General features: G+C 33.0%; 3 protein-coding genes across 3 annotated transcripts; all 3 read left to right on the forward strand.

Moving 5' to 3' along the window:
* The first annotated feature begins 1,325 nt into the window (after nucleotides 1-1,325).
* On the forward strand, nucleotides 1,326-3,044 carry LOC128215221 (putative nuclease HARBI1). Its single transcript, XM_052921927.1, has 4 exons — nucleotides 1,326-1,532; nucleotides 2,192-2,411; nucleotides 2,669-2,785; nucleotides 3,034-3,044. Exons 1-4 carry the CDS (start codon nucleotides 1,326-1,328, stop codon nucleotides 3,042-3,044), a joined length of 555 nt encoding a protein of 184 aa, XP_052777887.1.
* A 22-nt stretch (nucleotides 3,045-3,066) lies between these two features.
* On the forward strand, nucleotides 3,067-4,126 carry LOC128215222 (putative nuclease HARBI1). Its single transcript, XM_052921928.1, has 3 exons — nucleotides 3,067-3,307; nucleotides 3,641-3,791; nucleotides 3,938-4,126. The coding sequence occupies exons 1-3, from the start codon at nucleotides 3,141-3,143 to the stop codon at nucleotides 4,124-4,126; spliced, it is 507 nt and encodes a 168-aa protein (XP_052777888.1). The 5' UTR covers nucleotides 3,067-3,140.
* A 10,513-nt stretch (nucleotides 4,127-14,639) lies between these two features.
* Nucleotides 14,640-20,176, forward strand: LOC128213001 (rhodopsin, GQ-coupled-like). The gene is made up of 3 exons (XM_052918457.1): nucleotides 14,640-14,952; nucleotides 18,130-18,275; nucleotides 19,332-20,176. The coding sequence occupies exons 1-3, from the start codon at nucleotides 14,798-14,800 to the stop codon at nucleotides 20,075-20,077; spliced, it is 1,047 nt and encodes a 348-aa protein (XP_052774417.1). The 5' UTR covers nucleotides 14,640-14,797; the 3' UTR covers nucleotides 20,078-20,176.
* The last annotated feature ends 4,138 nt before the right edge of the window (nucleotides 20,177-24,314 follow it).

Here is a 24,314-nt window from a genome sequence, read left to right on the forward strand (position 1 = left end):
AAGACAAAAATAGTGAAAATTTTAATGTTTAATAGTAAATGTAAATTAGCCGTGTGACAAAGCTGTTACAAACAAACGAGCATGCAACAACATTCATTACTGAATTATAATCCAAGATGAATGGAATTTGTATTAAATTACGTTAAATGAACAATATGCATCAATATATCGACTGACCACTGGTCAAATGGCTACCATAATACGTTTGTAATGACTAATGATATTATCGTACAGAGGAAATTATTTCCCGGCGTATTCAATATATATTCCAACGTCGAAAAATACATTTGTTGATTTAGTTTAATTTATTTAGTTTTCAACGAACACTTACTAGCAACGTCGTTCAAAGTGTATAGGTGTATATCTAAGAACGACTGTAACATAAAAGAATGGCAACGCTAGTGCGTTTTTGATCGAATATTACCACAAAGATGAATATTAAAGCGATCGGATTAAAAGATATAGAGTATTTTTGGAAAATGCGCCGCTTATATACCCAACAGTCGTTTAGGATTTAAGGAATGAGGCGTTTAAGCAATGAAATACTTAAGGAATTGTTCAGCCATGGCAGTGTTCCTCCCCCGAAACCCGTAATAAGGACTGAAATAAAGAACGTCATTACAATATATACATGCACACTGATTTCTGTCATCTCTAATTGATGAACCAAATGCATATTATATCATATTAACTTAGCAAGTGTTTGCTATTTAAAGCAATGTGGACTATTTGGTTGATGGCGTCATAAATGCCTGTATATATTGACTGCATATTACATTATTTACAACGTGGCGTCTTTGACAGCTCAAACAAACGTACACTATTAGATTTATAACAGAAGTAATATTGCGAGAGCTGAATTTCTAATAGTGATAATAACATTTGTCAGAGACTGTTAAATGGAAATAAGACATATGAACATTTGTGTTGTTATGTGTCTTGGCAGAAAAAACAACAAACAAAAAACAACACACCTTATAACTACTTATGAACTCATGTCATGAAACGTGTTAAAAAGTATTTAGAATGATACTTTTTAAAAAATAAAAATAACAGCATCTTTATGTTCACATGGTAACACATGTAACAATGTTAAACAATTGCCCGATTGTTCAGAAAGTCGCTAAATACTTAGCGACGAAAATCGTTGTTAAATTTAGCGATAAACAGATAGCGATCATTAGAATATTCGCTAATTTGTTTTTGATTGTTCAGAAGTTTTTAGCAATAGCGATCATCAACATTTTCGTTAAACTAACAACAAATTTAAATCACCTCTTACCCCAATATCAAAGATTTAACGACGGTTAACGACGACAAACAAAATGGCCGCATTAATTGGTGCTCAGAATGTAAACATCAGGAAAAAAGGTGTTTATCGGCCAAATTTTGTATACAAAACTCTAACAGACAAGGAACTGCGTGCAAAGTACAGATTTGGTAAGGTAGGGTTGCAATTTATAACTGACCAGCTTGAAGAAAGGCTCCGTAGACCTACCGGTAAAGGTTGTGCCATGGATCCCGCAGAGCAGGTAAATATTTATACCATTTTTTTTTCATTTTGGGTAAAAATTTCATTTAATCAGAGGAATTATAATTGGACTTATGGGTATATATATACGTTTCAATCATTAATACTAACATGGACCTTTAATCAGTTAATAGACCCGTGATATTAATTGTTAATGTTATACTTATGCCAGAATGACAAAGCAAAATTTACCTTCCACTGTTGAAATTGAATAGTAGGTTTGTGTCATCTACAGGTAGATACATGTTATCTACGATAAGATTCAAACAATGATTAATAAATGCATTTAATCAAATCGTAAAGTACCTTATGTGTCTTGTAATTTGAGTGTAATCCACAAATGTATACACGGTTTTCTTGGTGTTTTTATTTCTGTATCCAATTTTATGATAGCATTGATTAATTTTTTTATTGCTAAACCGGTTTCGTAGTGTTTAAGAGAGGCCCGTCTTCAAATATTCTCAATACAAATATCGGTGGAAAACTGAATCTCAAGAAATGAACAAAAAGTAAAGCTAAGGAGCTTTATAATTATTTAAATGATAGTACAGTTAGAAATATTGAGATATATATAACTGAATAAATTCGTAGAAAACATAAATGTATTATCAATGAAACAAAAGTTTACGTGAAAACATACGTATGTTTTCTTACCCTCAGGTTTGCATTGCTCTACGTTATTATGCCACTGGGGCATTTTTCGATGTGGTAGGGGACACCATGGGGCGCGACAAGGCGACAGTTTGTCGCGTGGTAAAACATGTAACAGAAGGTCTTGTAGAGATGAAAGATCGCTTTATACGTTGGCCGACTAGAATGGACACCCGTCGCAACATTATGGCAGGGTTTGCGGAGGTAGCTGGGATTCCAAATGTGATTGGTGCGAAATCATCCATATGTATAAAAAAATATAAAATTTTGAGTGTAACCAACATCACATTATCACTGATACGTTCATATGTTGCATTAATTTTGGTTCAATTCATTCATTTTTTTATTTTTTTAAAGCTGTTGTTAAATTCATCATTAATTTTAAATACAAATATTTGTAAATGGATTAAAGAATTTCCATTTCGTTTCATAGTGATCAATTTATATTACTTATGCTCATTTGTAATAAATGTGTTTCGACAACAGGTGCCATTGATGGATCACATGTTGAAATTACGAAGCCAGGCCTAACAGAAGAAAGGCCGTTCATTTACAGGAAGGGAAGGGCATCCATAAATGTAATGGCAGTTTGTGATAATAAAGGTACATAATATTGCAATACATTATTCAGGTGAATCCTGTTTTAATTGATCACGTATGTGTTTATCATAAACTATCGTGTATATTGCATATTAACTGAGTATTCCGCCCGATTTTGAAAAGTAAAAGTCTGAATCGGAATTTTCGCCTATTGGAAAGGATTAATATCATTTAGTGATTTGGTCAGAAGGACACTGACCTCAAAACCATGTTTTGTGTATTAACATCAGTATTTGAATTTCTATTTGAAGATGTAGGATGAGCTGGGTCTTATGTTTATCAAGGTGAAATCCTTTTTTAAAAGATAACAATTAACTTGGTCATTTGACCTTATGATCCCATAATCAATCGTCTGTTGATGAAGGTCAGTGAATTAACCTTATTTTCAGGAAGATTTACTTTCATAAATGCAGAATGGCCGGGCTCTGCGCATGACAGTTTTGTTTTTCGAGCGTCTTCGCTACAGGACTTTCTGGAGGAAAATATTCATACACTTGAAGATGGTGTTCTACTTGCTGACAGCGGGTAGGTCCACATTAAAACTTTTGGGCAACACACAATATACACAAACATTTGAAAGAAAAAAAAATTGAATATAATTATTATTATTACAACAGTATATCACACTGTTATAATGTATATTTCAAACCTTTGAATTCAAGATGTTTATCATATGAGATCAATTAAAACATTATTAATACTCAGAATGAATAGTGTCATCTTTTTAACACAGTATTATTTTCAGATCTGATGATCTCCCCCTGTTTCTTATCTGCTATGGTCCAATCTGAAACAACAAATAATAGCATTTTTAACAGCCACAATATTAAAGTATTTCTCTCTTTTGTCTTTTTTAAGATATGCTTGTTCGCGTTACATGTTGACGCCGTACAGAGTCTCTGATACACCGGTGAAAACCAGATTCAACAGAGCCCACTGCCGTTCGAGGGTTGTTATAGAAAGAACATTTGGTAGATGGAAGAGAAGATTCTCCGTCATGTGCAAGAAGGTCTGTTTGATAGATTAATTTAGGTTATGTAATAATGCTATATATCTTAAAAAAGGATATAAAAAAGGATATATATATATAGCTAGAAGGAAGCTTTGTCTATATATGTTAAGTTATTCAATTTGTTTTTATATACTATACTCTAGGTAAGGAAGACACCCGCTCAAGCATGTAGAGAGATTGTCGCTTGCGCAGTATTGCATAACATTGCCATGTTGTTTGGTGAACCTGACGTTGATGACGGCGATGTGGATGAACTTCCACTTATACCCTATGTTGGTGGTGAAAATGGATTTGCCATCCGTGACCATATTGCGCAGGCCTATTTTGGATAGGAACATTTCCTATTAGAAGGAAGCATGCAGCTGGTTCTATGTTGTTGTTTTGATGTAACAAAGTAAAGTTTATGTTACGTGTTCTATGCATTTCTGTTAACTGATCCACTTACCCTATTCGTCACAAACTAATGGAATTATGTCCATGTCATCCTTCCCCTTCAACTCTGTCTGCAAATCTTTAAACAGCTTCCTTTTCTCCCTAGACGTTGCGATCTTTTCCCTCAAAAGCTCAATCTCCAGCTCAACTTTTTTTGTTTTGTCCTTCGAACCATTCCAGTTGAGCTGTCTGCACCTTTTCCTGGAGAGATGTTCTGCAAGGATAACATGTTAATTATAAAAAAACATTAATTAAAATTAAACATTATTGTATCTAATAACTAAATAAAACAACATTTGCAGCGTTGCCCATCTATTGCTTATTCAGCTTGTATTTGAAACCCAGGTTATTGAAGGTAGTATCATCTTCATATCTAGACGAAAACATTCAATGTGATAAATACAATGTTATTATGTCTATTCACGTCTTGTTGCATAAATATACAGCTACCTATTTCATTCCAGAGTTCAAATAAGTTAGTATTCCATTTTAAAGTTAACAATTCCTTATATGTATAAAATTGCTTACTTCATTTTTTTTCACTTGCTGATTACTCGAGGATTGCATTCTATTTGGGAATTCCTTGCCGGTGGACTGGCCTCTCTGTCTAATTCTATCGTCGGATATGAGAAAGCAAATTAAGATATAGAATTAATACACATAGCATAGAATTATTCTTTTGTTTTACAAGTCATGATTTTGGCTTCGTACGTGTGTACCTTACTTTCAATGTAATAAAATATATATCTTGCAGCTGAGTTTGACAGTAACTTATAACCCTAAATAACACCCATTTAATTATATATTTTATTTTAGAATTTGTTTCCTCCTTCAGCCTCTAAATCCATTTACATTTTTAATACAGCCTAGAAAATAATTTTAATTTCTTACGTCCAAATCGAACACTGCACGTCTCTCTGCTTCTGACTGTAAATATATAAGGCATACATTGAAGTGTACTATTTAAGAATAGGGTGTGATTACATGTTCACTCTTTAATGATCAAATTTTTGATATATAATTTAATTTTAATTGCTAAAAATTAAGGTATTTAATTCATAAATGTATACATTATATCAACATGATAATTTACAATTGAATAAAATAAACATACATCTGATTCTGGTATGACTTGAATAACCACATCACCATTTGGCAGCTAATCGACCTTTAATTCTGAAAATATATGTTATGTTTATTTTTTAAAGTTACATCGATGATAGATGAAACAAAGTTAAATTGAAAGGATAAAATAAAACCTATTGCATCTAATGTGCTGTATCGAAGCAGTTCAATACTAATGACCGTCTCAAAATTTGGATTTTATTTATACAATGGGTTATGGTGACCCCATGTCAGGGCCTCAAATATCAAGGGAAGGCACTATCATGAAATATAGAATTGCTTGATTATAAATTTAAATAAATAAATTAATAGATCTAAACAAAATGATATAAATGCTTGCAAAAGATACATTTAACATGTATCACATTTATTTGTTTACATCTGTTTGTGATTTAATGATTATTTTATCGTGTTAAAAGTTTGTGACATTCGAATTTTAATAACATAAACCGGTTAAACCATTCTACAATCAAGTGGCACATGAATCATGACAGAAGTTGGCAAGCGTTGGAAGAAAAACTCGCTTTACTGGATAATATTTGAAGCTGCGACATGTAGCATGTATTTGCAAAGGTATGAACTTATGTCATGGACAATTGACTATGGTAAATTATCATGACATCTTTTCATTATTCAAGGATTTGTCATATTCACACTCCACATGGAAACAAAATGGAGGTAGGAATTCCATTTTCTATTTTTAGAACATGTCGTGTTCATTTGTGTATCTTTTTAGCAGACGGAAATATTTTAATAAGCATTTGATAGTGTAGAAATATGTCTGTAAATAAACATGATACTTAATAAATTAAGTAGTACTTGATGATTAAATCTATAAATAAACAATGAATTAAGAAGTCTTATACCATTCCCTGCTGCAATTGTGGTTTCTAGCCCACCAGGAATCCCACTGAAGCCTGGGTCTGCCTTATTGATGTTAATAAGGCGGAGCACCTTCTCGGGCGGTTTTTCCGATGGTGGTCCACCTCCTGTTCCCTTCAAATGCTTTCTTTGTTGCATTTCTGTTGACTTTGCAACCCGGTTCAAGTTGTGAAATTTGTTTCTCACATCTTTTCCTGTTCTTATTCCAACTCCAGCAAGTGAAACAGCATTACCAATACAATCCCACATCTTTTGTTTCGCATCTTGTGATACCTTTGCGTTATTTAATTTGTCCTTTACTTTTTCATATTCAGTTATGAGAATTTCCCTATCATATGCACTAAAGTTGCAACCTCTTTTCTTATTTTTTTCTGACATTGACAAAGTGTTGTCTGCTTGGGCAGCCATTATGTTTTTTTCAATGCATTGTGGGTAATACTTAATGCATTTAAATGCATTGTGGGAAAAAGCAAATGCATTATGGGTCAACCCCATTATACATTTGTCGCTTAAAATTTAGCAATATCGCTAAATTTCCTAGCGATATCGTTAAGTAGTTTAACGATTATTAGTTAGCGATATCGATAACAATAGTCTGAACAATCGGAATTTTAACAATTTGTTAGCAAGCGATACATAAAAAATGTAGCGATTGTTAATTTGACGAATCGCTAACTTTTAGCGACTTTCTGAACAATCGGGCCAATGTAATAGATTCGGGTTTTCTCAGAAACTGGCCTTTTTATTAAGGAAAAAATACAAAATAAATACGGAATAGGAAATTTGTAACCATTACTATTATTATACATGTCACATAGGCCACGACGTGTGTTCTTTCAGTGTGGTTCCAGAATGTAGCCGGTCTCGACGGCTAAGGTTGATCTTTAAGTTGATAACAGTAATTCAGCTGCCTATCGAACATTTAAAACCAAGATAGGAAATAAATCAAGACTAACACTAATTTCCGTTTAAAAATAATTAGTTGTATTATACATAAGTAATTTTGCACATAATTGGCTTATTTTTCAGAAAAAAAATATAATAATAATAATGAAGCGTTCGTCTTTTGTGAAGAGCTAACTTAACTAATGAAGATGAGGTTAATATATAATTTAAAACATCAAATACAAACATCATTGACCGGTTGTTCAACTTCTTGTTCAATATTTCTAAATCTTGTTCATATATATAAAAATGATGATCTTTAAAAAACGGAGTGCAAGCCATAATTAAAATATTATTATATTACAATCTAAATATTCAGCAAATGAAATGGCAGATCGTTAAGTTATAGGCTAATTCATTAAGATTGATAACTTTCAAGGGTTTTTAAAGGTGCGCCTTCTGCAGCTCATCCGATACACTCTCCCTGTGTTCGATTGTGCATTGATAGTGTGTAAGCCATACATTTTCCAGAGGTGCATGAAACCCCGGAGCCCTATGAAAAACTGGGCCTGAAAATCAACTGTAGTCATGCTATGCCACTGCCGTAGAATTTCAAATACAGAACGGTCGATGGAACGGCCGGATGTTGATAAATTGTGTAATGACGCAGCAGTTAACTGTCACAAGTATTCTAATGCTTTAAAAAAAGGAATCATGTATCACGACTCGCTATGCAGCTTCCAAGATAAACAATACGGTGCAAATGTCAGTTCTTTGATAATTTCAGGTATAAATAAAATCGATTGCTTAAAATGTGCTCTGTTGTCACAAGAGTAACAATAAACTGGAACTACAGTATAGCGTTGAGGTGATCGCTGGCTTTGACGTCACCATTTTCCTGAAGAGTTTCTAGCACTGGCCCCGAATCTTCAAAATATCTAAGCCGGTGCCTTGCCGATATTCGAGTATGCCTTGTGCAAAATATACTCCCTTTATTGACAAGTGCAAGTGACAAACCCTAAAGACTGTTCACGAACGACATGCTTCTCTTCTACCTTTGAAACAAAACAAACGCAAACATAATTTTTTCCTTTCTGTCACCCACACGTACGTACCTCGATGAAAATTTGAAAACACTGACTAACTCCCACATCTGTGATAAAAGTCTGAGTTTGAAGTCATTATTCCACGATCAATCGGAATCTCCAGGATGGGGGTAAGGGGGAAACATGTTGAATGACATTCAAAATATACTCCCGCTTCGCAACTTATAATTGTAAAGCCGAGTTAAACAGACGCTTGCCGGTTGCTGTATAAATACTAACGAATCTATTTGTTAAACGGTTCGACTTTCTTCAAAAAAAAAGGCACTAAACTTTAAGAAAAAATATGCTTAGTTAACCTTGTGATTAACTGGAATATAAAGTAGGCATAAGCTGTCACCCCTTTACCTTTCAGTTTTTATAGCAGATTTGGACGTTTTGTAATTTTCATTTTTGGAAACGAAGTGTAGGCCCGGGCCTATTAATGTTCTTTTCAATAAATGTTTAACTCATATTGAGATTATGCCAAAATGGTCGATCGAATGAACAATGTCGTTATCGGACTGGTTTGCACCGTTTATGTCACAAAGGAAGACGATGTTTTTGTAGTTGGATTAATTTCATTTACATTATAAAGAACATATTAGATCAGGTTGACCAGTCCGAGAAACGAAATCAAAACCAAAAACGAAACTCTTGCCAAACGATGATGCATGGTTAACTTATTTATGAATCTTTATTCAAAATGACGCCGACTACATACTTACTGCGAGACAACATATTGACTTTTCTTTGATATATCTTCCTAAATTACTGAAAAACATCATAATTTTATGTCCTTGCATTGGGATCATAAACTATTTTGTGCAGATTTATTTCCAAGAATCCTGCAGAATTGAGTATGTTTAGATGAGTGATTTATGAAAAATTGATTACACATAACATCTCGTGGTAAAAACTATCATGAATCAAATCAGTTTTGAAACTACAATATTTATTATGTTTTCCAATATCGCCTTGGAAAACATAATAGATATTGTTTGAAATACTTTTGCAACGTATTAGCTTTTAAAAAGAGAACATTCAGAGACTACCTAAACTATATGAAATGAAGTTCATTAAAACAGTTAACACAAAAAACACGACGTATGTTCGATACTTATCGATATATTTCAAGAATAATGGACGACAGTTCTTATTACACTAATATTCTTGAACCTTAGTGAGTGTATCCTTTTCTCACAACAGTCCTTTTAACAGGGCTATGTGCCTTATAAAGTCTGTTGATCATGTGATGTTTAATCTATACTCACTTGGTCACATGACCAGTTTTATAGAAATAAATACACTAAAATAAACAAGTCTTAGTGTTATTTTATCACAAATATTGCATCTAATGAGTATTTTTTATAATTGTCAAAAACAGTTAATTCAGATTATGTAAGGTATAAGTAGACTATTTCTATGATTACCAACCTTACATTTATTTTATCAAATTCGCCGAATATTTTCTTAGAAAAATCGAGTGATATGAACTGTTTTTAACAAAAGAAAAGAACCTTCCTTTCAAAGTGAGTTTTGTTGCAATGAAGTATTTTAATCAATATAACATAATTATAAAATAAGATAAATAGAATAACAGATTTGTGCCGCCGTGGTTAAGGTTTATCTGGAATCGGATAATAGGAAAATGAAGACAACTTATTAAGAATTGAAACTAACGAAAGCTTACCTTTATGGCAAATAACTGTCATCAGATAATTACATCTTCAAGGAATATCGTCACATCTGACTCAATTCTAAACACAATGATTTTTGTACGTTTTGGAGTGTTGAACGAGATACAATTAAATGTACAACAGTTATTACGAACTAATTTGTTTAGGTTTGGCAGATTTTGGAAATATTTCCAAAACAATGAAATTAAAAGGAATCAATTTCGGAAATTTATCTCATATTCAATATGAATTGAGACCGCCTTTTTACCCGTATCACAATTCGACAACCATTTTAATCATGTGTGTAACAATAACATTATGATTATGTTTTATAGAAATAAAAATGTGTGTATAAATGAAACTTTATAAAAGAAAGCTACAAAATCTCTGAAAATAAGCAATTTATCAATAATGTTGGAATGGCACCTGGTTGCGTCATATTTTTCCAGCGAGGGATTATAACTTTTAATCGCTCAAAAATGGAAATATTCAACTCAAATATTCGTTTAAACAGAGCAACATGTTAAGATTATCTATATATACATATCTATATATTAATACTTTATATTCTAAAGTTCTGTACACTGTCGTTTTAGTTGATTTTAGTTAGTACGTTTGGCACGTGAATTCGCTCTTAAAATAAGCATACACTAGAAATCTTTTTACATTGATTTTTAGATCAGAAGTTACATTTCTACCCTGAAATTTCATTCGAAATGTTCAGTAATATTCAAGTTTTTCAAGATCAGCTCCATTTCTGGGCAAACAGTGGTCCATAACCAGTAAACTTTTACCTCTAAGCATTCATTATTTATTCAGACTCAGTTTAAAACAGTGCCTGTTGTTCAAATAAAAATACCAACATCTACTTTTATATTAACAAAAAGAAATACCAAATACTGAAAACATTTATTAATTTATTCAAACATACATTACATTAACTTGATAGATTAGATTCGGGCAACAAAGACACTGAATCTATTCTTAATAAGGTCAAGATAGCAAAACAAAGCAAGCCATTCCTATCGGTTGGAAAGAAACTCTTTAAAACTTTGAAGATCAAGGATTTTCATTTATATATTATTTGAATTGAAGTACAAGATTATCAACACTTTTTGTTAAGCTTTTCCAGCTTTAACAATTCTTGTAATGCTTAACATGACGTTTTTAAAGATGTAGTATACAGAAATCAGTTTTTGAAAGAAGATCAAAACATTTTGGCTATTATCCATGCGTGTGCAATAAATAGAACAATAAAACTGCCTTTGAACTGTGCATTTTTATGCAACAAGAATGTCTAAAAGACCAAAGATTATATTTGATTTGTCTTGAACTCTAAAACACTTGAGAACTTTAATGGGCTGATTTTAACACCTCGCAAACAGCAATAACATTCTTCAAAATTAATCAAACATCTTAGTATTCATTCCTCTTTATTATAGATGAAAGCGTTGAAATCGCTTTACTTTTTGAAAGTTAAGTTCACGGGAAATAAAAATCGAATCTAAAAAATCGTTTGAGTGGCCCAAAACTGAAACCGATAAGTGCTTTTCATAACCATTAGATAGATAATGTAAGTTGATGAATGTTTAAAAAAGGTTAACTAGTTTAAAAACAATGACTAATAAACCCATATGTACTAGGATATATGAATATTTCTATCATCTTGCAGGTTAATTGTTAATTAAACGGTAATTTAATAAAACCCAATATTGGTTGAGAATGTTTTGACTATTTGTAGTAGGTAAAGGAAAGAAGTATTCACACTATTTCAAATAGCCTAAAAACGGTCAGCATTTATACTTAACGTAAATAAACAATCGATAGAGGATACTCAAAATCGCACCAGAATATTTAATGATATCAATTAGTACTATGCGCATGTTTATGAGCTTCTTTCAGTTGAAATTTGAAAACTACATTTATATTAAACAAATACCACCATAAAAACGAGATACCAATATCATTTCAATATAAATGACACTTTCGATATTTTGAAATATAGGCCAACCACATTTTGTTTGGATATGGAATATCATTCCTCACATAAATGGACAATGTCAGCTTGAATTATTTTGATAGACAGTAAAGCAGCTGTATCACTAGAACATTAAATCATCTTCAGACATAATGCATCTCGACGGAGTATAATTTCATCGATCCCTTTATTGTGCGTTTAGCATTTCTTTTGCCTCGAAGCCATTGTGAGTTTAAATCAGTACGAGAATATTTCATCGCTTCAGTTAGAACCAATATAGCTTATGTCCTTACAGGAAATACAAACTCAAATTACTAGGTAGTCAAACAAAAATGTTATATAGCAACACAGGCAGTTCGAATTTACCTCGCATCAGCATTACTGATATCCCAAGGATACTGTCACATACAAAAAAATCCTACAAGATCATACTGATGTGAATCTACCTTAAATGTCTGAGCCATTTTTTTTTAAAACCAACCATGCTGTGAAAATACATAATGAGAATACTATATACGTTATAACTATTTTCCTACCTGAAATAAACACAGAACATATTGTCATCACAAAACTAAAAGAAATCGTATACATTAGAACGTTCTTTAACTACTTAATTTTAAGATGTTCACGCTTTAAAGATACGTCGTTACTCGTTCTTATTATATGCTCATAAATGTATATTTTGATTTCCGGAAAATGCTGTTATTTGTTGTTTTAAAATTCAAGGGGTCCTGATGACGCTTAGAATGGTTCGTCTATCAACTTAGTGAGCTTCTTATATTTCTGCGGAAACTATTTTGATTAAAATGTTGTATACGTAAGAACATTGTGTCGGAAAAATATGAATACTTGGTTGGTACATTGCACGTGATTTTTAAAATGTACTGCGTTGGATGCTTTTGTGAGCCATGAACCCTGTACTAATTTGTACTTTTTGTTCATTTTCTTAAGCCTTTGCTTGTTTCACATTGTTGAATGTGAACAAGAAGTCATTTTTGTTTGTCATATTCTTCTTGTAACAACAATTTGGTGGTTATATAAATGCAACAATTGCTTCATGGAATCGTAAACAGTATCTTAATTATACACATGACCAAACTCGTTCTTGCCAATCGCGTGTAATGTCCACATATGAGATCGCCTACATCTGACTTAGGTATCGCAACCTTCGCTTTAGCATGATATGAGCCTCCGAGCCTTGCGAATTGATCCGTTTCACCTTAGCATGACAGACAGTTGAAGTAAGAGTGGTTTTAGCCGCATCTACGCTAAGCCGTATGTCGATCAACGTTGCTCTTTCGTCTGAGGCATGGTAATGGTTTTGGGAGGGTAATATAATATGCCAAAAGACTGCACATATTCATTGTAGACGCTGCACGACCATACACTGCACATTTAGTAAATATGTCTTTAATGAGCAAAATAGTTTTGTTATACCACGTTTTGCTGTTTTATCATATCACAAAAACACGGGTGAAACAAAATGGGCGATGGTGACGTCGTCAACAAAATCAGACCGTTAAGCATTAATTAATTTGTTAGTTCATATATTTGATACTATTTTGAAACTTTCATTTCGATCCATGAGACCACGTTGTCAAGCTCGCATCGAGGTTCATGGTGTACATACTCATTACTGACTATGACTATGGAAAACGAACTTAAACCCAACGTTGGTTTGAGCTTTGATATATATCAAATTTGTAATAATATGATCTAAAATTGTTGTTATTGAATTGAATATGGCTTAATAAAGTATGCTTTATATTGCGACGGCTAGTATTGGCTACTACAATTTATTGGTTATTTGCATAACACTGCCCTTTTTCGTTATCAATATAACCTGCAACATCTTATCATCGAGCTCGGTTCGTTGTATTGGCGGTCTATGATAAACGCATTTTTAAATAAACCTCAAGTTCGATTATTTCATTTAAAAATAATGTTATCGACTTATGATAAACTGACCCATTGAACACACAAAATATGTATGTCCGTAAATATTGATTTAAACAGACATGGCATTTAAATGTCATTGTGATTGACATATCAGCTGCTGTGTATTGGACGCGATATATTTACAGACGTCTCTTTATCTACGTCGATGGTCTGTTTTATGAGCTTATTGTATGATCCCTATTACAATGATTTTATTAATGGAAGTAAAAACGTGAGTTTAAAAACAACAGTTTGACTTGAAAATGTTGATAGATGTTTGACTAAATGCATTTCTTGAAGAACAAAACGTTGAAGCTAAGGTTACTGCTATATTTGTAAAAAATGCGTCAAACATGACTTGTTAGCATTCGATTCAAAGCGTAGTGGTTTTATAGTGGCTTGTTTTGGCTAATTAAATAACTTTTCAAACCATTGAAAAAAAAACGTCAACCACAACATTCAAATGAAGCTGTATTATACACTCAAGTAAACAAATAAACACTACATCTTCAACACTGCAATGCAATTCATAAATGTCTCTGCAATAACAAAGTGATAGCCATGGTTCATAGCATATTCAAGATCGTTAATACGCCAATAGATATGTAGTTCTATGACTGGGAGCCGATATATAAACACGTCTTTGATACAGCTGGAGCAGTATTGGAACTAGTCAGTGTAAGGCAGGTGTCGTACGTATGACTATATATTGGAATAACAAAATGTCTTGTGAAGTTACAATTTCCACTGAATGGTATTTTAAGTTTTTTGGAGGAGGGATTTCTGAGAGACTTATTGCACCTAATATAAATCATTTGAGAACAAACAAAGCAAATAGGTTTGGAGCTATATGACTGATAATGTGATTTCTGTGAAATTCGTATTGGTGTTTATAACGCGACCGTGAAGAGTATTCTAAAACTATATAAGTTAAACTCAAAAGAATGACTCCGCATACCATAACGACGTTCGTGCGATAAGTATGGATTTGCTTCTAGTAAAATGAACGGCAGTTCTAATTTTAGTTTCATTCTTGCACGTTGGAGACATTATCCGCCTCTCGCAAAAGAAGTATACATAGTTATTATTGTTGTCATAGTGTTGACGCTGATTTTGGGGACCCTTGGAAATATTTCTGTTGTATTTCTTTTCGCCAAGTAAGTAAATATTCTTTTTATTTAGGTATAACTATCGACATGAAATGGTAAAGCTATTGTAAGCCAGGTTTCAATGTGCATTTTGCCAAACGCAATACGCGTTTCAATTTTTCTTGAACGGTTTCTGAGTTCATTGTAGGCCGACGACAAGGCTTTGAAAATATAAGTAAAACAGACGACTGAACTACAAATAAAACATGTAATGGTACCTTAAATATCGATGAATTTCAATAACAATTGCCAGAAGGGTGAATCAATGTGTCGTTCACATACCCGAACAATTTTGAAAATAAATCATCTCAAACCTTTAATCATCAGACGAATTAGCTACAATTCTACGCATGACAAAAATACTGAATAGTTCAATGTTAATTGTTAACTGTAAGTAAACGCTATGACAATGCTGAATTTAAATAAACCACCTGTTTTCAGTATCCTGACAAAATTAGATGTGCCTAACATAAACAACAAATACCAATTAAATTTAAAACTAGTAGAACTATGCGTGCATATTAATTATATACCAACCATAAATCCACACGCAATACATAACGCAAAAACAGTTGTACGTTTCCGACTTCAGTCCAATACGTGCCTATTCCACTCTTGTGAAGTCACGTCATAACAAGTTTCGTTGTGCGCGTTGGAATGACCTCATTAAACAAAAAAGTCGTTAAATTGACATTTATTATGAAAACAAATAGCTTTAAGTGTCCTTGCCAGTAATGTGTATATTAAAACGGGCTGCGTTTTGATACGGGAGGTAGTATGCGACTCGAGTGGATTTTTGCAGATTCAGAAATCAAAATCTGTAAAACGAGAAAACGCAGTACTAATAACCCTATTATATTCATTAAAAACTATAACTTATACTGAAGCTGAGAACGTCTCAATGTTAGGGAGAAAGTGTAATCAATCAATCTTTTAATGAATCAGCTATGTAAACCTCTTTAGCTTTGCACTTAACTATATACTATCTCTAACTCTAACGTGACTATTTACAGCTTCTGATACACTCCCTGAACGAAAGGAAAGAATGTGATATTAACTGATGTCTACAAAAATATCCTTAAATGTATCTCGATCGTCACATTTTTCACTAATCATGAAATTGTCTGTGTGAGGCGATTAAAACGACTGTGAAAATATTTATCACCATATCATGCTTCAATCAGTGGAATTAAAAATAAGCTGTTGACACTAATGAAACAAGATACATTGGAAATTGCACTGGCTTTCCTCCCAATATGTTCTCTTTTCCAAAGGAGTAACCCAACGAACGGTTAAAGCTTTTTAAAAGTGTGTTCAATCATCTTAAGACAAAAAAACATACTGTATCATTAAACAGAGTCAGGTTATACAAATTCTAACACATAATATATACACTCCATACAATTTAACTTATTCTAGGAAAGCTAGATATAATGGCTGGCAGCTCTTTTGACTAGTAATTATAATGGCAGCCACACGTAAAACACTTGCAATTATGCATTACATCTGTAATCGATAATTCAATACGAACAACTCATTGTCTCTATCTTGAAAAAAGAGGTTTACATGTCTAGTTTACCAATTATTTTTAATTAACATAACATTTACACACTCCTGCCACCTTATCTTCTTCTTACAAAACATATTTTAATGGCTTGTCAGCCAAGACAGGCAGCTTTTCTGTCTAGCAACTATTATGACAGCCACGCCACAAATATGAAAACAAGTCTGAATGAACTATTTTATTCATAAATTAATACAGATCAAATCAATGTATTTTACATAAAAAGCAGTTTGTGCTACTGAGCATGTTTCTGTGGCATTCGCATATATATTGTGTAAGAAAGCTCTACTTTTGCCATATGCTTTGTACATTCAAATTACTTTAAAATAAACAATCGTAACTTAACATCTTCTACACAAAAAATCCCATTAAAATTTCTGTAAGGCATATCAAACTTATCATCTACATTTACAGCAAATGAAAGACCATTACATATCAAAGGCCAAAATGAGACTGAATTTCAGAAAGGACGTAACAAACTTCATGCAGCTGTTTCATATTTGATGCAATCATAGTTACCAATACAATTGGCGGTAAAAACAAACCAAATTCCGCTCCCAAATCGAAAGCTTGTGCATCAGTGCACGTCATATCCTCAAGTAACTGAGTTCAAATATCATCTGATATACCACAAAATTGATCATGTTTATGAAGTTTAACCACATAATTTGTCTTATCAATAACATTCGACCTAAGATGACTTTTAAATGATGAAAGGATGATTCAAAATTATATATTATGCAACAAGCTCGCTCCATGTAGAAGACTCAAGGGTTTCGCTTTCTTCCAAAGTACAATTAACAATGGAGTGTTAACCTAGTACCATACATAACCAGTATCACTGGTATTTGTGTAGCCAACTATCGTATGAGCTATATTAACTGACACATTTCTGCAACTTATTTCCTCCAACTATGAGCCGCCCCAAACCCTAAAAGAAGAAGTGGCATAAATGCGTTATCAATTAAAACACAACACAACTAGAGATACAATATATTATCAGATTCCATGTCACGGTGTTTCAAGCCTGTGTTGTGAAATAACTTGGAAAAGATCTCTCACCGCCGGTGTATACTGGAAGGCATTACAAACGCAATACACATTTTTCGATTTCTTTGAAAAGCCCAGTAAAGTCTATGGTAAACATGCATTGTCATGCATGCGTTCGTGGACCGTAGTGGTGGGATTTCGTTTGCGTGTCTCGTTCAGTTTGCTAAGCGATCTAACCTTGTGCTTCTTATTTATAATACATAATCCCCACTGGTTAAAGTTTAATTTGAACGCATTTTATCTAATTATCTCCTGTTGCAGGAAAACATAATCGATAGGGTTCCTCAATTAAATACTTTAACATTTGTTTTGCGGTGAATTAGCGTATGACGGTTTTGAGAAGACAGTGACTGCGTGCCATTGTTAATGCTTATTGTCTTTTTATATGTATTAAGTCAACATAAAACTGATCAATGTCAAAGGACAGCTTTCCCTTGTTTAAAGTTCTTCTCACACGAACGCAATAATGTCTTTCTGAGTTTGTTTACATTGCAATGAATTAAGTTAAAAGGTCAACAATTTCTTGAGTGAATGGGCGTCTTTAAAACTTCATTTGTGAAACATCGTTTAAGGTACAAAAGTTTGCGGACGATCCCCAACATTCTGCTGTTGAATTTGACGGTCGCGAGTCTCCTGATGTGTGTCTTCTGTCTGCCAATTATCATCGTTCATTGCGTCGTTGATTTGTCCAACTACCCAGCCCAAGTGCAGGCGTTTGGTATGATTCTTATACCTTTTATTGATAACACTTTTGCAGTGCATTTTTAAATGCAGAAGACAATGCCTTTTAACAGAGGACGATTTTGATATGCATGTGTTGAGCTAGAGATTGAAAACGCATTTAATTACCTCGGCATTTTTAAAGTGGCAATGTTATTTACTGTTGCGAATAAACGCTTAAGGACGATCAATACGTTCTTACCAAATAAAAAGCATTTTACGATCTAACGTTAAGTTTGTTGTGAACGTTTTTATACATCTTTATTTCATTTTTTGATTATTCATGCAAAATCTAGTATCCTGTTAAATCGAGTAAATGTTTTATTCCGTAGACATCCTAATATTTTAAGATGATTTCTTTGTTGTTTCTTTGTTCATTTAAAAATCTAAACAAATAACCATGCAACATATATAAATATATAGATAAAAGATGATCATTTTTTTATTGAACACCACAGAAGTTTTTATCCTTATCCAGCATATTAAAAGTGATGATGAGGTATTTGTTTTGTTGTTTCTCATACTAACTTATTCATGCTTATTTATTGATAGTTCTATAATTAAAATGTTTGTGTTATGTTATGATTTCAATTCATGCATTTTTAAAAATAATTCATTGATCATTTATTATGTAATATTGTAATATTATTTATAATTGTTTATGTGTTTTATAAAGATGAACCGTAATGGATTATGTCAAATACAATTTCTGTTTTGTTAGATCTGGTAAGTAAAATTCACGTTCGCTGATTGTTTTGTCTATAGTATTTGACTCAGCAACATTTTCGAGTGTTTTCCTTGTTTTTATTAACCACAACAACTTTTATCACCGGAACGTTGAAAATAATGACCACTTATCAATGTTCATGAGCAATGCCATATTCAGATTATAAATAATGTTGGCATTACTGATCTTTATCTTGATAACTTTAAGATAATCAAAGAAAAGTTCGTGCTCTTGCAAGAGTATTTTTCCAATTAGATTAATGATGAAGGCTTCAATAAGTGCAAACGAATAGTAGACAAATTAGTTACAATTCATTTGTATTTTCAGTTTGCAACGTGGACGCATTTAACGGTGCTTTTGTGGGGTTTAGCGAAATCCTGTCTCTTACAGCGCTAGCCATCGATCGGTGCAACGTGATATCACGACAAGCCGATGTACGTCGGTCAGGAAGCAAAAACTTCTCCTACTGCAGCATTGCTTTCATTTTCGTTATTTCGTTTACATCTGCATTAGCCCCGTTGTTGGGATTCGGCAAGTTTGTGCAGGATGGCTCAGAAATATTCTGCACATTTGATTTCTTCACAAGGAGTGTTAAGAATATAACGTTCAATGTTCTCATCCAACTTACCTTCTTTACGATTCCTTTCATCGTCATAGTGACTTGTTATACGTGTATTTATCTAACTGTGAGAAAACATGAACGAAAATATTTCCATTCCCAAAAGGGAATTGATAACCATGAGTGCACCCTGCGGCGCATTTGTAGAGAAAGAATACAGGTGAGGACTGAAGTCCAAATCGCCAAAGTGACTGTGATATCCGTGTCTGTGTTCTGTATCTCCTGGTTTCCATACGCCATGGTAGCCCTCATTGGGCTGTTTGGTGATTGTGAAGGTATAACTCGCATGGTTACAACTATTCCAGCTGTATTCGCCAAAGTGTCGACAGTCTTAAATCCGATTTTATACGTGCTACTTCAAGGACAGTTCAAGAAAAAAATGGATTTCCTTTTATACAAAAGACCCGACAGTTCTCGTCTAATGTCCACTTCGGAGCCGAAAAGTACTATGTGATACATAATGAAGACGATTGCCATTGTTGATGTTGATAAACATTTACATTCACAGTTTCAATTTCCACTAATTATTGCAATTGTGAAAATTTATCGTATATTTCATTAGACCCCCCCCTGATATGACAGTTTTCAATCTCTAAGGGTACTTCGATTATTCCTATAAAGACAGTCAAAACTATTTTTATGCATATGAATCGGTGTGCACACATGCGAACGTGCTTATTAATTCTCTAAAACTTCTGGTGTTTCTATCCACAATCATGAACTACCAAAAACGACGTGTACGCCAAAAATGTAGAGTCATCACTCTTCTCATGATTTGGAAAATCAAGTGACTACGCTAAAATTTAAAATAACAATGTATTTCAAATTCATTTAATTAATATACGAAAGATTCATTTGTGTCGATTGAAACAAGTCAATACGTCAACAATACCTTATAAAAGGAATAGCTGAAATCAGGAGTTCGATGAGGATTTCTTGCCTTATCACGATGAATAAAGCCACCGTACTCAAGCAGAGCGATATGACTTGTTTGCACTGTCGTTCGCATAGTAAACTATGTGATTTCGATGTAGTATCCAATTCTCAATTTAATAAAAAGATATTGTATCGATGTGTATGTAAACGTTCAATGTTGGCAACACTCAGAAAACACGGGCACATCTTGGTGTTCTTAAGCCCATGTAGCCCGCTTTTTTCTGTCGATAGTCAAAACTGGATTTTAACGGATTTGTTGTTTATTCGAAAAATCATCGATTGCCATTGACCCATACAAACATGCAAACACCAACACCTATAATATGACTGTGTTTTCAGGTTAATGCAAAGTAACATGCATACATATTTAATTGTAAGCTTTAATCTTTCCTATCTTAAATCAACTACAAACTAGTGATCTTTCCTCGTTAACGAATGTGGTTAAACTATCTTTCCCCCGTAATGAATACCTGTCTTAACGACACTTACAAGGCGAATTAATAAAAGATAAATTTAAAGTCTATATTACACAAACCATATTTCATATTTGCAGTAGAATTGGTTTAAAATAAAAAAAGTTAATGAATTGATTTACATAAACTTTTTATTGTACTTATGGAAATGAATGTGCCCTGCAAGAAAACTAGATTTTCGTTGTTGAACATAAAACATTGAACTTGAATAAAAGGTAATTTCCAATCCCTTTTCCAAACGTAAGCTTAAGTGCTTCTCATCCACGCGTACTTATTAAACATTCAAATAAAGCAGCTATGATCTCAATTAGATAGATAGTTCATACTTAAACCTTATTATTGAAAGAGATAAGGAACAATCTTTCAATTTTAATTAATTGCTTCCCTGAAGTGTTTTAAAAAAACCAATGTGGTCAAAGATTTATTTGTTTCTACCATTTAAGGCGGAAATTAAGTGTTAACAGTTCAATACCCTCGTAAATAAACCATTTTCGTCAATGAAACTTCTCAATTAGCAGATACTTCCTTATTTGTTTACGTCGTTTTTATCTACTTTGTTCCCTGCGGATGACCTTTCAGAACATGCCAATCACACGAGCATTATCGTTCTGTTAACGATGCAATATAATTTCATTTGTTTCCCGGGAAACATTAAAACCCCTTTTTTTCGTCCAACAGTATAAATAGCTGACGCAATTACATTATGTATTAAACAACACAGTATATTTATAAGTGTTTAATAATTAAGTAATTTTAACACCAACATAAACGTTTTGAAAATAAATAGACTTGATAGCAAAAACCAACAAAAAAGTAATAACACTCCGTGAAGTGAAAAAATGAAAGAAATACCTCTACAGCCGTAACGTATAATTTAGATATGTTCAAAAACAAGGAACGACAGTTGAATCATACAACAAGACTTGAAACCTGGAGGAAATACCCTCCACTCGCAACATAAACAAAACGTTGTTTTCGTTGCAATATCGTTGATTTTAATGTTCGGGACCCTTGGAAATATGACAGTGATATTCCTACTTGCTGTGTAAGTCTTTTCAGATGTGATTTTTCTGCTCATAGTTTTCACAGATCCTCTTAAAAACAAAAAGAAAACCGACCCCTTATGCATTTAACTTTATTCCAACAGTTGATCATTTGAATTTCAATATACGTACTGGCCACGTGACCGGTTCTGGTGACGCCCTGAATAATTGGTGTCTATTTATAAACATCACATATGTTTACTATTGATTTTCTTTTCACAGTGTATCTCAACTCAAAACACGAAACCAATCAAAAAGATCCCAAAGTGTTGAAAAACCTGTTCGTTTTCCAATTCATATAAAGTTAGCAGGTCAATGACGTCATTTTGATGAAGCAATTATAAATGATAACGTTGAACACCAGTAATTTGGCAAAAAGGCTGTGCCTTAATTCTCCTATAATCAATTACACTACCGATTTAAACGTTTCATTCAATATATGACCCTATTACATTTGTCAAGATTGATTTAAAAGTCTAATGTACTTCATGAAGCTGACATTATCTCATTTATTCTGTTCAAATTATAACGGATTACAAAGCATCACATATCTATTTATTCCCGGTGGAAGATGTGTTATGACTCCATTATAAAATAACGTTGTAACGTTTAATCTGTGCTTATGGGTGTTAACAGTGAACCAGCAAAAATAACTGTCAATGAGCTGACCAAAAATTACAACGACAAAAGGATCTGTTTTTCCCGAATACTTTCACACGGAAGCATGTGCACTTGTCATTGTTGAAATTTAGTTGAGGCACAAAAATTTGCGGACGACCCCAAGTTTCTGCTGTTGAATTTGACAATCGTAATAATCACCTTGTGTGCCCCATGTGTGCCAATACTATTGTCGGGTGCATTTTCGATCTGTCAAAGTATCCATAACATGTCCTTGAATTCGGTTAATCATTTCTTATATCAGTTATGAGGGTTTTCACTTGCCAACATTCCCTGGGTCTATATTTATCTCCTGCTATATATTGCTGGTCGTTGCATCGTCGATCTGTCAAAGTTGCTAGTCCATTTGAAGGCATTTTACCATGGGGCTTGGCCTTTCTAAAAAATCAGCATTATAGTTTGTAAATGTTCTAGAGAATGCACATAGGTTCTACTAAGGTAATTACGCGCTTCAGAAACAATTTATAAATTGTGGAATGATTTGAAAACCTTAAAAAATACTTTTTATATTAGAAATCAAACGGTTGAATTGCCATTGCTTCTTAACTTGAGCTTGATTTATTATGTGTGTCGATGTAACATTGCAACAATTGTGTATGTACTTTAGCAAAGGAATGTACTCTTATAGCAAGCTATTATCCCAAAAACAACCGGATATAATTATTGTTTTATTGTGAATACGGAGGAAAGATTGTGCAGAGTACGGAATTGCATTAATTTAACATTAGGCCATAAACATTATGTATTATTTTGTTCCGACGAAAGCGTGACTCGGAGGAGGAAAAAAATATTTCGGAAGTTAAATATGCAATATACTTTTTTTCGAATGAAAGACATACATTTCTAATATTAATGATTTGCTTATAATTCGGTAATTTTGTCATATTCCTTGTTGGGTCATTTATTTCTAGCTTTATACTTACAACGCATTAAACAAAATGCATATTTGAAATAAAATATACCATTGTTAGAATAAAATACATTTTTATCAACATTGATCAATGCAATTACTAATGCTAATTAAAATGAAGATTAACCTGTCCTGTTTGGGCGTTCTTCAAATGTTTAAATGTGTGAAGTCTTGAATAAGAATGCACGATTAGTTGTATTCACTTATTCATACAGTAATATTCGAATTATGGCTTTAAACATACACCATATAATTATTGTGTTTAATTCGATCAATTATAATTCATAATAAGTTATTATAAACCCCCTGAGTTTGTTTTCTCAATGTGAATGGCATCGTCTTGTGGTATTTACGAAGGCTTGGGTTCGCTTATGATTCACATAAACTAAAATTATGCTTGTAATATCGATAACGACAAATCGTGTTATGGGTATAGGTTATGGGCCGGTCAAAACACTTACATTTTAATTGCCAGTGACGATATCCACATTGGAAATAAGGTCCATAACCCGGACTAAAATAATTTTCCTCCATAGTAGTTTTTTCTTTAAATAAAAAATCAAGGCCAGAACATAGCAATCGTTCACAACATGACACTTTATACACATAAGTATGCACAAGTATAGTAATACCAATAACTCTTGCTTTATT

This window comes from Mya arenaria, chromosome 13 (genome assembly GCF_026914265.1).
Source record: "Mya arenaria isolate MELC-2E11 chromosome 13, ASM2691426v1".
NCBI classification, from domain to species: domain Eukaryota; kingdom Metazoa; phylum Mollusca; class Bivalvia; order Myida; family Myidae; genus Mya; species Mya arenaria.

Coding starts and splice junctions, on each gene's coding strand:
- LOC128215221 (XM_052921927.1), top strand. CDS start 1,326: ATGGCCGCATTAATTGGTGCTCAGAATGTAAACATCAGGAAAAAAGGT. Junction 1,533..2,191: donor CCATGGATCCCGCAGAGCAG/GTAAATATTTAT, acceptor TCTTACCCTCAG/GTTTGCATTGCTCTACGTTA. Junction 2,412..2,668: donor TGGGATTCCAAATGTGATTG/GTGCGAAATCAT, acceptor TTTCGACAACAG/GTGCCATTGATGGATCACAT.
- LOC128215222 (XM_052921928.1), top strand. CDS start 3,141: ATGAAGGTCAGTGAATTAACCTTATTTTCAGGAAGATTTACTTTCATA. Junction 3,308..3,640: donor GTTCTACTTGCTGACAGCGG/GTAGGTCCACAT, acceptor GTCTTTTTTAAG/ATATGCTTGTTCGCGTTACA. Junction 3,792..3,937: donor TCTCCGTCATGTGCAAGAAG/GTCTGTTTGATA, acceptor ACTATACTCTAG/GTAAGGAAGACACCCGCTCA.
- LOC128213001 (XM_052918457.1), top strand. CDS start 14,798: ATGAACGGCAGTTCTAATTTTAGTTTCATTCTTGCACGTTGGAGACAT. Junction 14,953..18,129: donor GTTGTATTTCTTTTCGCCAA/GTAAGTAAATAT, acceptor ACATCGTTTAAG/GTACAAAAGTTTGCGGACGA. Junction 18,276..19,331: donor AGCCCAAGTGCAGGCGTTTG/GTATGATTCTTA, acceptor TTGTATTTTCAG/TTTGCAACGTGGACGCATTT.